Below are 13,444 nucleotides of genomic sequence, written 5' to 3' on the forward strand. Positions count from 1 at the left end.
AGTGTAGTTCATTGATTTATTTGCAATAGTAATGATTTTTTGGTAACACTGTACATCCCTGAAACAATGTAGTTTCAGGTGTCTTTAAGAAAAAGGCAATAAAATGCTGAATACTGCAATAAACAGAGTACAGAGAATAGCAGGTACCACAATACATAGGAATGAGGGTGTGGAAAATTTAGATGAGAGCAGAGATGCAGCTAAGGGTAGATGAAAAGAATTTTAGAGTTCAAAAGAACTTTGTGACAGATGACCTGAGGTTTATGGAGAGAAATTACTAAGGCAGCTTACAAGCAGAAAGAGTCAGATATGTAGACAGAGGGAACATAAATCAAATTCTGGTTGTATCACATGCAGTAGTGTTTTGTGTTAAAATAGGGATTTGTGTAAAAAGACTAATTGAGTTTGTTAGATGTATTTTGTTCTTTGATATTATAAACAATGTATTTAACTTCAGAATAGTTTTATCTGATTTAATGAAAAGTTTAAAGGATAAAATTGCGTGTAAGATCATCAGGAAGAGGATTTAGTGTGAGAAGTTAATTTTTGAGGAGTCTGAGAAATTTGATGTACTAGGGCAGGATTAATGGAGCATATCTTTGCAGTCCTCTTGATGGATGTATTCATACTTGCAAAATGATCTATTATTCCATTGGTATGATTGTGGGAAATTTTGCCTGTGTTCTCTATAGCAACAATTTTTCTTCATTTCAGGCAGCAGATTTTTGCCGCCTTCACAGAGGAGTTTCTGGCAGCACCTTTTACAGATCAGATATTCCATTTCATCATTCCAGCGCTTGCTGATGTGCAGACCATTTTCCCGTATGAACTCTTTCTGAATGCACTATTACTAGCAGAAAGTGGATGTTCAAGAAGAAGTGATCAAGCCCCATGCCTTTTCTACTTTGTGTTAACAGTAGGAGAAACATATTTGGGTGAGCAAGCTAAGTGGCCAATTCATTGTTTTTTTCATGTTGGAATTAATATGTTGAGTATTTCCGCAGCATGGTTCATTGCCAAGTAAAAAGGACAGTTTGTGCATGCAAGTGTTGGAGAGATCTGTTTTATTACCTGTTCCTACCCTTAACATTATAAAAATGTGCTAATTTGATAAGATTTGGCGTAACTTGTTTTGGTCGGGTATTTCTGGTAAGATATATTTTATAGCACAGTGTGATCTTGCTGGTGATCTTTGTGTTTCAATGTATGTGCTCTAGGATCCCTTTCAGAGGAAGGACTTCTTGTGTATTTGAGGGTACTCCAAACTTTTCTCTCTCAGCTGCCTGTGTCTGCTGCTGGTACAAATTGTCAAGATGCAAACAGTGATTCTGAAGATGAGGATGAAGAGATCAGTAAAATGACAACTACACCAGTAAGCAGTGCAGAATTTCTATGAATGGATTTGTATTATAGCAGCAGCAGCAAAGATAGGCAAAAACATGATCACTCTAAGTCCAGTATTTTTCCATAGATGTAGAAGGCAGCCTGTTTGCTTCTTGAAAATAGGTGACTGTTCACTGCAAGCCAGTGGAACTGGTTGCTTACATTAAAAACAAACCCCTTACTCTAATAAGAGATCCTAAACTACAGATAGCATGTCTGTGTAAGGATAAAGCTTTTATTTAAAAAAAAAGGCTTAAAATTACCTTTTTACATTTGTATTTTACTGAGACTTTATTACTCTCTCTATTCTGTAGGTCCATAGTTATGCTAAGAGATCGTGAAACATACTAGTACTCCAGCTTAGTATTTTCATTTTTTTTTGTCATGGAAATACTACAAGTTCAACAACAGTCTCTACCCTGCAGAGTAGCTCTGTATATATCCACTAACTCAAAAGCCCTCAGAGTGAAGCACCTGCTTTCTGTAATAATGTGTAGAGTGTTATAAATAGAACTTTTCACTATAGTTTAAACTTAGAATAAATCTGTGCTAACTCTAGCCTGTTCCTACTCATATCAAGGCTTTGACTAACCAAAGTTGGACAGATATAAATTCAGCAGTTTCTTACTGGCCTTTATGTATCTTTCAGAAGACACAGCCATTCAAAGGACTTAGTGTGCATGCTTTCCTTGTAGAATGTGTGAAATTTCATCATCTTTAGGGTTCATTTAAAAAATCCAAACTTGGGGCCATGCTGCCAGGGAGTACTTGCAGCATTTTACTTGCGTGTTTTTAGATGCTGTGTGTTACTGTCACACCAAAATCTTTACCAGGACAGTGTGAATAAAATACTTAATTTGCCAGACACACACTGTGTGCAATGTAAATATTGGCAGTTTCTACTTGTGGCTTAGAGATCGGTGATACTTAAGAGGTGATTAGGTAAAAACAAAGCAGAAATTTCTGTTCACAGATAACTTAACTTACACTAATTCATAAACTAGAAAAAAAAACTGCTCTGAGGAGGCTTTATATAAATAATACTGTTTATTGTGATACGCTTTTTTGTGTGTTTCTCCTATGATTTTTTTAATGTATGCCATATTTTCATGCGTGCCTGTCTTAAAAAAAAAAAAGTCAGTGGGTGGGGAAACCCCTCTTTCTTAAAAATTTATAATTGGTTAACTTGTGTCCTTCAGTGAGCCTGACAGCTTTGCTCAGTTGGCGACAAAATAAAGATAGGAAATTAGGAAAAAAAAGGCTGAGGTGGAGTCAGTTGTATGCCGAGGGAAAGTATTCCTCTTCACACACTGCTGGTACTACCCAGACGTGAACTGACCACCCTGAACTGTGTGGTCATTTGTTAACTCAAGAATTATGAATGTGAAAATACTGCTTGTAAAGTAGAGTCGACATTCATTTCTGGGTTTCATGTCCAATGCTGACTGATGTCAGTGGAGAAGAGATGATTATTCACGTCTTTTATGCCAATAAGTGATTTTGTCTGTTGTATCCACGTGTTGCAGAACATGCTTACATTAAGGGGAGTATTTCCACTGGCCTCAGTGAAGGATGGATACCACAGCCCAACAGTTACCTGCCTGGGGCTTTAAGCTGGCTCTTGGGTCTGATACTTTTAAGACTCGGATATGCATATGTGCTTCCATTTTATTTATTGTACAAGAGAACTTTATGTTCTAATTAAATATGGAAGTATTTTTTTAATACAAAAAGGGATACTTAATCATTATAAATAATTAAAAGTAAACTTGCCTTTGATATGTTTGTAGGGTGATGGGAGAATATCAGTTCAGTACATAACTGAGGAGTGCCTAAAGAAATTGGACACAAAGCAGCAGACAAACACTCTACTGAACATGGTTTGGAGAGATTCAGCAAGTGAAGAGGTCTTTACCCTGATGGCATCAATCTGCCACACGCTAATGGTACAACACCGAATGATGGTGCCAAAAGTCAGGCAAGTAGAAATAATAGTCATCTTGAACTGTAGTACATCTAAAATTGTTAGATAGACCTGTTTTAAATACCATATGGAGTTTTTTCTGTGTTTTCTTTTACAATTGGCTGAAATAAATTAGATTTTCAGAATTTAAACAGTAATTCCAGGCAAACCAAAGAGTGGATTCTTTGTGTCTAGTTTTTCTTGTTCACTATGGCCTTCCAAGATTCGTAGAAGCATTTTTTCTTTTCCTTTGTTCAGAGGCAGTGTTGAGTGCCATTCCAGCACAAATTGGACTACCTTGTTTTTGAAACAGTCAGTGCTATGGATTCCACAGTCTCTCTGGCTAGCTGAGCACTGAAACCAACTTGTTCACACCCTTCTTTAATATATGCCAAAATCTCTTGCAACAAATCAAAATAATTCCTAACTATTGAAGATCGCTATTGTTTGGGGAGGGTTTGGCACCTGAGATGAAGATAAAGGACGTTTTCATTTGTGCAGAATTCTTTTGCAAACATTGCAAACCACAAATGTCAGAACAATGGGAGAAGATTTTTGACCTTTTTATTACCAGACTGAGACCCATAAGTATTAACACTGTTCTGGTGCAAGTACCTATGTAGTTGCTGGTAGTAAAGTAGGTATTTAGGGAATGTTGTAAACATAATTCAGACTGCATTGTAAACAGTGATACAGAAAACTAATTAGGTGCTATCTTAGCCCAATGGTGTTTATAGCTGCTGGAGGAAGTAAGATGTCAGTGAAACTGTGATTGCTCGATTAGGGTAATTAGTTCTTTGTAGACTAATTGCATTAGAGCAGGATGTGAGACCTGAAGATCATAGCAGCAGTTGAATTAGTGTGCCAGCTTTATTGTTGCACGTAGTACATTGCCTTGGATAGTAATTACTGAGCTTAAATGCATCACTGCTTTGACTGGAGGTTTGCTGGTGAACTGTGTGGAAAAGGGTGTTTAATGAGTAAAGAAGTCACCGAACTTTAATTGTATGAGTATGGCATCTATTTCCTCTGAGAAGCTGTATTGGGTCTTTGCAATTATTTGTGATAACAACCTATTTACACACTGGATAAATTCAGGAGTTAAGGAAGTTCTACTCAGCATCTTCTATTGGAAAATAATTTAGAAATTGTAACTTTTGAATAGCTCCAAAACAGCTGAATTTTAGAAATAAGTAGTAGATACTAAGATTTCTGTCAGTGGTACCAGTGCAATTACTTTCATGGTCAAAATGAACTTAATTCACACAAATATTTGGTAAACTAAAAGTAGGCGCTTAATTACTATTTCTGACTTAGAAGTCATCTGTAAGTGCTGAGTTTGCCAGGGATCATAATTTCAGCAGGTGTCAAATCTTTTGTCCTATTCTCAGTGCATTTTAGACCTGGCTTAGGTTACCAAGCAGCTGTTCTAAACATTATTTTTGAGTGTTTTTTGAAGGACAGATGATGCTTATTCATGGAATTTATAAAGAAAATGAAAAGACTTTTTGTCATTAAGTGTCACATTTTAAAATTGTCTGGTGACTTTTTTTAAAGCTCAAATAATTTTACCAAATTTAATGATAGTCTTTCGAAAGATGCTAACACTTGCTTTGAAACTAACTTTTAAGTTACTTAATATCCAGAGTGAAGCATATCTACTTAATTAAACCATGTAGAAATAGTTAAGCAGAAATAATTTATCTCAAATTATTTTTAATGTATTCTAAGAGCTTAATAGTGCTCTTTTATTTAGTGTTTGAAATCATACTTAGTCAAATGGTTTAAAAAGGAGTTGTTAAAAAGACTTAGTTTATTTAACAGCATATACAACTGTAATATAAAGTAATGATAAATAGAAACAGAAGCTTCAAATCTGAAAAATGGGATGCTAAATAGAGTAATAATGGAAAATAAATTTTCAATAACTGAAGAAAATTAGACTAAGATTAACACAGGCTTTAGAAGGGAGCAAATGACAAATATCTCAGTATTGTTTTAATAGTTCTGAGGTTTTTTTCCTTCTTGAACAAACATGAGAATTTCAGAATATAGAGTTGTATCACTCTGTCAAAGCTGAAAGTTTTTTTTTTTTCTTGAGGCTTCTCGGTACTTTTATAATTTGACTGATGATGATGATGATGATGATATTTTGTGGTGTTAGGAACATTGATGTTGCTGAATTAACTCAGTATTTTCTTTGGTTTTGCAACAAGACACCAAGGCCAAAGAACAAGATACCCAAAGTACAATATAATTTTGAAAGAAGCAAGCCTGTAAAGTTATTTTCTGATGCTCTGGACAGGATGGTGGGATCCAGAGGTGGATAACTGAAAAAACACATTGCTTTGGGTTAGTTATTACGAATTTTGATGAACTCTGAATAATTCTGGAAGTATGCAGTCAAACCCAATTAAAGAAAATGGTCACAATACAAGAAAAACCTAACTGTAGCTTGTGTTCAGTAACAAGTATGACCGGATTAGAGATGTAAAATAAAATCCTGATTGTAAAGAAGCCATTGGAAATTCCACTTGTTTTCAAAAGGACGGGACTTTTAATATTTTCACTATAAAGTTGATACATAATTATTGAATACAGTTGCTAAAAAAAAAGAGGGAACTTGTCCCTTGGACTGTAGTTGTCATTATAGAGACTTGCAAGACTTTTTTTCATCAAAATGATACTTTGAATAAATACTAAGTTCTGTTTCTGTAAAATATTTCAGGGTGTAACTTAATACCTTAGACTTCATCTTTATGACAGCTGAATATTAAATAGTGATGGAAGCTGTGCTTGTACTGGGACGTCAGTCGCTGTCAGCCATCTGATCAGCGCCCCCGAGTTCACTCATCTTGGGTTAACAGCTCCACAGTCACTGTTCATCACTGCTGTTTAATTACTGTAACATTGCTCATCTCAGCCTGTAGTTCAGAATGTTTGGCAAATGACAATCCAGTGTAATCTGAGCAGCCTGTCTTCATATGTGTGCTGAGATACCAGGCTTTACATGGGGCTGTTGGGGTAATTCTTCAGGGAGCATTCTAGCACTGCTGTGTTTCTCTTAAAACCAGAATCATTGTATTTGCAGTTTTAACCTTCTTTTTTTAAGCTTTGCTTCACATTCTTGGTCCAATACAAACAGAGGCAGAAGGATAAGGCAGCCTAAAGAGCAGGATAGTTCATTTACCAGTGGCTCTGCTTCTGTCTCGTACCTGTGACACCTCACAGTTCTGAAGTGACAGAATTCGCTGCCCTGGCAGCAGTGACCTGTCGCAGGCTGTATGAGCTCCTCTCATTCTGCTGTATTCTCTTCATTAACTTAAATGGTCTCAGTGGGAAACTGGGCCCAATTTATGACCTCGACTGAAAATCTTGCCTTTAACTAATTAACTTGTAGTGGTGCCTCAGCTAAATTAAGCTTAATGGGTCATTTAATCTGTCCCATTGCACAGGAGGAATTTGACACTTTTTTTAAACCAGAGGTGCCCAAAATGCTGTTCTGTCAAGTAGACATAAATCATGTGGCCTTTGTGGACAATTAGATACCTAGAGAGAGAAACAAGGTCCTAAATAAATGATCGTTATGTACTTACTTTTGGGAACAGATAATTTAATTTGGTATGATTAAAATTGATACTTAACAGGAATCACTGAAGTGAATTTAACTCTTTCACAGCCTGCGGCTGAGGCAGTGTGTGTTGTTCCAGTTGAAAGGAGTTTATCCTTTCTGATGGCAGCGAAATGTTTCTTTCTTCCAAATGACTGTGCTAAATCTTAATATTGGACTTTACAGAAAATCTATTAATGAATCCATTACATAAAACATGTATAATGATCTCATAATAAAGAAGTTGGTGGCTTTCAGTGAGATTTTCAAGAAAATGCAAAACCTCCAGATAGGAGGAGTTTAAACTTCAGCTGCTTGGTTTGTTTTTAGAATAGTACAAATCTTGAAACCCCTGGGTTAGATTTTACAAGTTTACATAACAATCAAAATGTCTGATCTTTTTTATTTCTAGCTTTTTTTTGTGTGGATTTTTTTTTTTCTTTAAAGGAAAAAGTGGTCAAGACTGTATGGACACTGGAGCTTTATATTAGCTGATCTCTAAACTTTGTGGATTCATAAGGCTTTTTCTTCAGGATGTGTAAGCCGTCCCTGTACTCTACTGCAGTTGATCAGGAATTCTTGTGCTGTGTCATTTTAATGTAGCTCTACCTGGAAAGGCTGTTTTTAAGCAGATGCACATCTTTTCTCTGCCAAGGAAAAAGACCAAATAAGGTAGATTTCGACCTATTTTAATTCTCAGAGGGTTTTTTTTCCCTTAATTTTTTTTTTTTTTTTTGCTTTTTCACAGTCTTTTTTTCTGTCAATGTGAAGCCAAAAAGTTTGAAATTTTATTATGGCCAATTTTGTGTAGATACAACTTTTCAAAGTCATCCTTGCATTTTGTGGTGGGTTTCTTTTTTTGTATTTTTTGGTTACAGTTGTTACCTTCAGCTTTTAAAGCCAATTTCTGTCCTTGGAGTGGGAAGTTAGCAGGTTTTTTCTGCCATCTTTACTTTTGCAATGGATTAAATTTCAGATGAATCTAATGATAAAAATCTCTTTTAACACAAGGCCCAATTCACCATTCTGTGTTCACTTTGCAGTTCCATGTTTGTTTTCTGGTCACAGTATGGAAACTTTAGAATGGAAGCTTTAGAACTGACAAATTAATCTGCTTCATATTTACAGAAATTTCATGTTAATGAAACAGGTTGTTGGTACCATCTTCTACCAAATGTGCATTTTTGTACTTAACCAGATTTTCAGGAAAGGGAAATGTGAAAGTTGAATGCATTCAGCATTTCTGGAACTGGGCCATGAAACAGACCACTTGCTACAATTGACTGCCTGAATCACGGATATGGAATAAAAATGGCTAAAACTTAGACAAAGGTTATTATTATAAGCTCTTAAGATTGGTCCTTTTTTCCCCTTCACTATTGCTGAATATTGCTAGAATGAAAAAACGAATTACATTATGATAGGTTCATTGTCCATAATGTTTGTTCACTTCTGCTCAAACTGTTACATAATTTCCAGGGATGATTGTAAAATTAACAAGTTTTTACTTGGAAGCTGCATGAGACCCGATGGCCCTGTGCCAAATTACTTTTCATTTTAAATATGAGGCTGAAAACTGAAGGTCACTGAGGAAATTTCTCAGTGTGGAAACCAAGACATCTGAGCTATCATTCAGATATTTAAACATTAAAATACAAATCCTTATTCTAAATTAGCTAGGTATAATAAGCCCTTCCTTACATGTTAATGTATACTTTTTGCCAAATGTCAGAATAATGTGACTTTAGAAGGGAATAGAATTCTCATGTATCAAATTCAGGTTGAATTTTTTCAAAAAATACACATAATTAAATTAGAACTTAACGTAACGGTGAAGCTTATCTTGAACTGGCATTAGCTTCAGTTGCTTCAAATTTGACTTGAACTTGGTGATGTCCTCAACATGCAATTTCTTTGAAATAAATGAAACTCCCAACTCTTTTTAAAGGTACTGATCTATGCATTTAAAATTCAAGGAGATGCTGTGAACTAGAGGTGGCATGGGTTTCATTTCCCGTTTTTCTGCATTTTTCTACTCTATTTCCAAAACTCCCATACCTGTGAAATGATCCTTTGTGCTTAGTGAGGAGTTCTGCCCTTCTCATGCTCCTTTATCCTGGCACAGATCCTTGGCTGTGCAGCTGGATCTGGTGGATGCAGGTGAGCTGGGAGCCCAAGGAAGGGACCAGCTGTGGGGTGAGGAGAGAGGCTGTGCTTGTGGGAAGGCAGCAGGAGGGGCAGTCAGTGAGCCAGGACCCAGGGGCCTGTGGCCCTGTGCGCTGGTTTGTGGGATCCTGTGTAGTGTGGGAGTTTTTGTCTTTCAGTGAATTGCCACTTAAGCCATTCTCCAGTATTTTTAAGTCTTTATTGATATTTTACTTTTTTCTCTTAATGAAATGTGTTTCCTTGTGCCATGTGGCCAATTTTAATTTAACCATGTGGTCCACAGTAAATACTTTGTTTCCAGGCAGCAGCTAGTCTCCCCTCCCTGGTCCCATTTCCCAGCCTCCTATCTCTTGTATGCCTGGTCTTAGAGAATTTTAATGTTGCAAATCTATTGACCACTGAGAGGTGTCGATCTCAGTATTTGTTTTACTTACTTCCTAACAGGAATTAGGAGACCTAGGAAAGTAGCATCTAAAAAAATTACCCAAATACTGTTCTTCAATACTTGAAAAATGACTGTTCAGTCAGTGAAATCCTGTTTGGTTCCTGGAAGACATTGTTTCAAATGATTTTGTCTCATATGTTGTTTCTTGCAAGGGGAAGAAAATACACTGGGGGTGACTTTATAGTTTCAGGAAGCTTTTTGTTTCTCATTTCTCTAGAATTTCTGAAAGACACTGTAACCATGTCTGATATAATGTGGTTAAAGTCAGTCCTGTGTATAACTGACTTGTGAAATTACACATTTACTTTCATAAATTAGTAAGAAATTTTCAAACAATAAACAATTTTCTGTCAGCAGATGGGTTAGTGTACATGTAGCTGTTCTGACATTGTTCCATTGATGTTGTTCTATTTCTCTCTGCCAAGCTGAGTATACCAGTAAAATTGGTATAGTTCTGACATATATGAAGGTATTTTAATCTACCTTTTGCAAAAAATTACTATGTTTGTTACTGTCAGAAGAACCACAGAAGTGACCTGTTAACTAGTTTGGTATGATTTTCTATGTAGAATTTAAAAAGTCCCAGATCATTAGTTCAATGTCATGTTATTTTTATTAATATATGTTGAATTCTGAGAAAGACTGGAAATGTGGGTTTATATTGTATGGTTTGTTGCTGATTTAATGAAAAGTGTAGTTTTTGGTGTAAGGTTTTAGTATGATTGGTTTTCAGCTTTTGGGGCTTTCACCAGAGTTGATCAGAATAAGACCTTTCATCTTGAAAAAGTAAATTTAAATTGTTAATTTCTGAGAAATGCTTGACAGAAAAGTTCTTACAGAAACACTTGTGTTTTGTGAATACAGTATTTTAGAAGCCACAATTTATTTGAACTTCTTCTTGCAGGCTTCTCTATAGTTTAGCCTTTAATGCCAGATTCCTGAGGCATCTTTGGTATTTGATATCTTCAATGACTACACGAATGATTACAGGGTATGTATTGTAGCATTTCTGGAACTGATTCTTTGTTAGAACAGAGCATATCTAGTGAAAACGGAATGGGACAGTTAGAGATATGGTTATTTACCTCCTATGATTTCACAAAACCGAGCAAAATCTTGGAAATTGGACAGTTGTAAACAAAGAAAATATTTACTTAAAATGAGTTGAATTTGTAGTTCTTGGAGTGCTTACAAGAATCAGTGTAGCAAACACTGAAGCCCTAAGTTGTTCACCCCAAGTGTGTGTTTTATCTCACATACTTTGGCTAGTCCAGAAATAGGTGGTGGCAGAACCACTTTCCTGTGAGGAAAGGAGCTGAGGCACTGGACCTACAAATGTGTTCAGTGCTGACATGCAGAGAATTATTCTTTCTCCTTCGTGTCTCCAAGGTATCTGCAGTCCGGATTAGTTAATGCCCAAATTTATTTGTCATGGAGACCCTGAGCTACCTGTGACAAGAACTTGTGAAGAGTAACCTTATTTTGCAATAATTGGAATTAATAATTATTTAACTGAAAACACCATTGTTACATTGCTGTTGGAGCTATTACTGTATTGTTTTGCTAGAATGCTGAAGGTGGTACTTTTTAAAAGTATTTTATTAACCCTCTCTTTTACGTTGCATTTTATATTTTAAGGTCTATGGTGCCACTCCTTCAGGTGATTTCAAGAGGCTCTCCAATGTCTTTAGAGGACTCTAGCCGAATTATCCCTCTCTTCTACCTTTTCAGTTCTTTGTTTAGTCACTCACTTATTTCTATTCATGATAATGAATTCTTTGGTGATCCAATAGAAGGTGAGTTTGGAGCATACTAAATAGCAGTGCCTATTAAAATGTTTTTGTGTGAGGCTGGAGAGCTCCCTGGGCCATGATTTGCTGACATCTGGGAGGAAGGATCTTTGGGGCTGGCTTGCTGATGGTCCCCTGAGCACTCAGCTGTCAGCTGGCTCTTTTATGGTGATTGCACTTAGAAAAAAGAGAGCAAAATGAATGGTCTTCACCTTGGGAACCCTAGCTTTACATAGGGTCTGATATGGAAGTTCTTAATCATGATAATTTTTGATGAGTTAGTGAACAGAGCAAACTTCTGGACTGAACCAGTAGTTTAATGTATAAATTTAACATAGCAGGAATCACAAAAGAGAACAAGAAGATACTGCAATTAAAATGTGACTGCAAACAATCCCGGGATTTGATCTCCTTCATGCATGTTTACTCATTCTCTTTTTAGGTTTTTTTTCTCTGCCTTTAGATTTTTTGTGTGAATATTAAAGTTTAATTAAATAAGTTTCTTTAAATAATAAAATAATTAAGAAAAAGTAATTTAAGGAAACTTAAACTTGTGTTTTGTGTAGTTGTAGGTCAAAGACAATCATCTATGATGCCTTTTACACTAGAAGAGCTTGTAATACTCTCACGCTGCCTTCGAGATGCATGTCTAGGAATCATAAAGTTGGCTTACCCAGAAACAAAACCAGAGGTTCGTGAGGAATATATTGCAGCATTTAGAAGTGTTGGAGTGACAAAAAACACAGAAATGCAGCAATGTATACAGACAGAACAGAAAAGGTGGATTCAGTTATTCAAGGTAAATTGTGTCAATTTTCAGAACATAGTTGAATAAAATTTTTGGGCTTCTGCTGAAGAGATGAGATTAGGTACTTCCTTTCTCTAATTTTTTTTGCTGTTGCAACAAGGAATATGGATTTGAGAAGATTGTTGTCTGGCATATATGCTAAGCTTCACGTAACTAAGTTCTGATAACACTTTCTTTCCCTTCTGTCAACTCTTAATTTTCTTGCTTGTTTTGTTTGTAAGACAGTTGCTGTATAAAAATGGGGTTTAACTTGGACTCCCATTCAGCAAGGTGCTCAAGCATGTTGTCATAACTTTGTGTAGGTGTGATATTCTAACAAAGTCGAGTGATTACTCAGGTACTTCTGTATTAGAGACTTCACTATATTGGTACCATGCTGCATTGGTTTTGTTGGTATTCTCCTAAAATCTGTTGGTACTCCTCATTTTGGGTTTGCTGGAATACTAAAGGGAAAGTGAATCTGGCTTAGCAAATGTGAATTTAGTGTATGTTCTTTCTGGTTATCTACCAGTGTTTTTCTGCTGGTTTTATCCATGGCATCCTAGCTAAGACATGAATTAAGAGAAGCTGAAAACGTTGGCAGAAAAAAAACCCTAATATAACTGTTGCTGAAAAAAAGGAGTGCTTGACTTGTCATGAAAATTCTGCAGCAAACACATCTAGTCAGCTAAAATTGCTCATTAAAGAAGTGGGAGCAGAAGAAATGCATTTTCCAAATTGAATGCTAGATTTACAGTCTGTTTAATACTGGCGACCTCTCGCACACTAATGTTCAGTTCGAGTCATCAGCTGTCCCTTCAGGTCTTTTATCACTGCTTTTGTCAAGCTATCTATTTAATTGAAAGAAGTTAATTGAATGAAAATGATCAACTAAGCTTGTATTAATATTGCTAATGGAACTTTCTTCTTGGCTATGTTTGGAGAAAGATGTCATGCTAGACTTTAGGAAAGGCCCATTAAGGCTTGCACTTAACCTGATGGGCTAATTAAGGAATGCTTATTCATTCTACAAGTCTAAGGTAGCCTTTATCCAGCCTATTCTGCATGGTTTTACAACACATTTCACTTATGAGCATAAGCATTAATAGCAGTGAGAGTAACTGATAATATTTTGATTGCATTGAATACAGTCCTAATGCACCACTGAATTTGTAATTTGCACAGATTGATCTAATATATGTTTGCACAATGTAATTTAATTACTTGTCTTTAAATTGCCAAATAAACTTTTGATTTGAAGGTCACAAATGAAAACCCCAATATGTTTATTTTTCTAAGA

General features: G+C 35.9%; 1 protein-coding gene across 1 annotated transcript in view; it reads left to right on the forward strand.

Annotated features, from left to right (window-relative positions):
• The window catches only part of UBE3C (ubiquitin protein ligase E3C), a 73,465-nt gene that overhangs the window by 18,919 nt on the left and 41,102 nt on the right, over positions 1–13,444 (forward strand). Inside the window, exons 8-13 of the mRNA XM_032099205.1 lie at positions 715–935; positions 1,218–1,372; positions 3,174–3,361; positions 10,472–10,558; positions 11,206–11,363; positions 11,924–12,156. Of these exons, the coding sequence (XP_031955096.1) occupies positions 715–935; positions 1,218–1,372; positions 3,174–3,361; positions 10,472–10,558; positions 11,206–11,363; positions 11,924–12,156 (1,042 nt within the window). The remainder of the gene's footprint in view (positions 1–714; positions 936–1,217; positions 1,373–3,173; positions 3,362–10,471; positions 10,559–11,205; positions 11,364–11,923; positions 12,157–13,444) is intronic.

Source organism: Corvus moneduloides, chromosome 1 (assembly GCF_009650955.1).
Source record: "Corvus moneduloides isolate bCorMon1 chromosome 1, bCorMon1.pri, whole genome shotgun sequence".
NCBI lineage: Eukaryota > Metazoa > Chordata > Aves > Passeriformes > Corvidae > Corvus > Corvus moneduloides.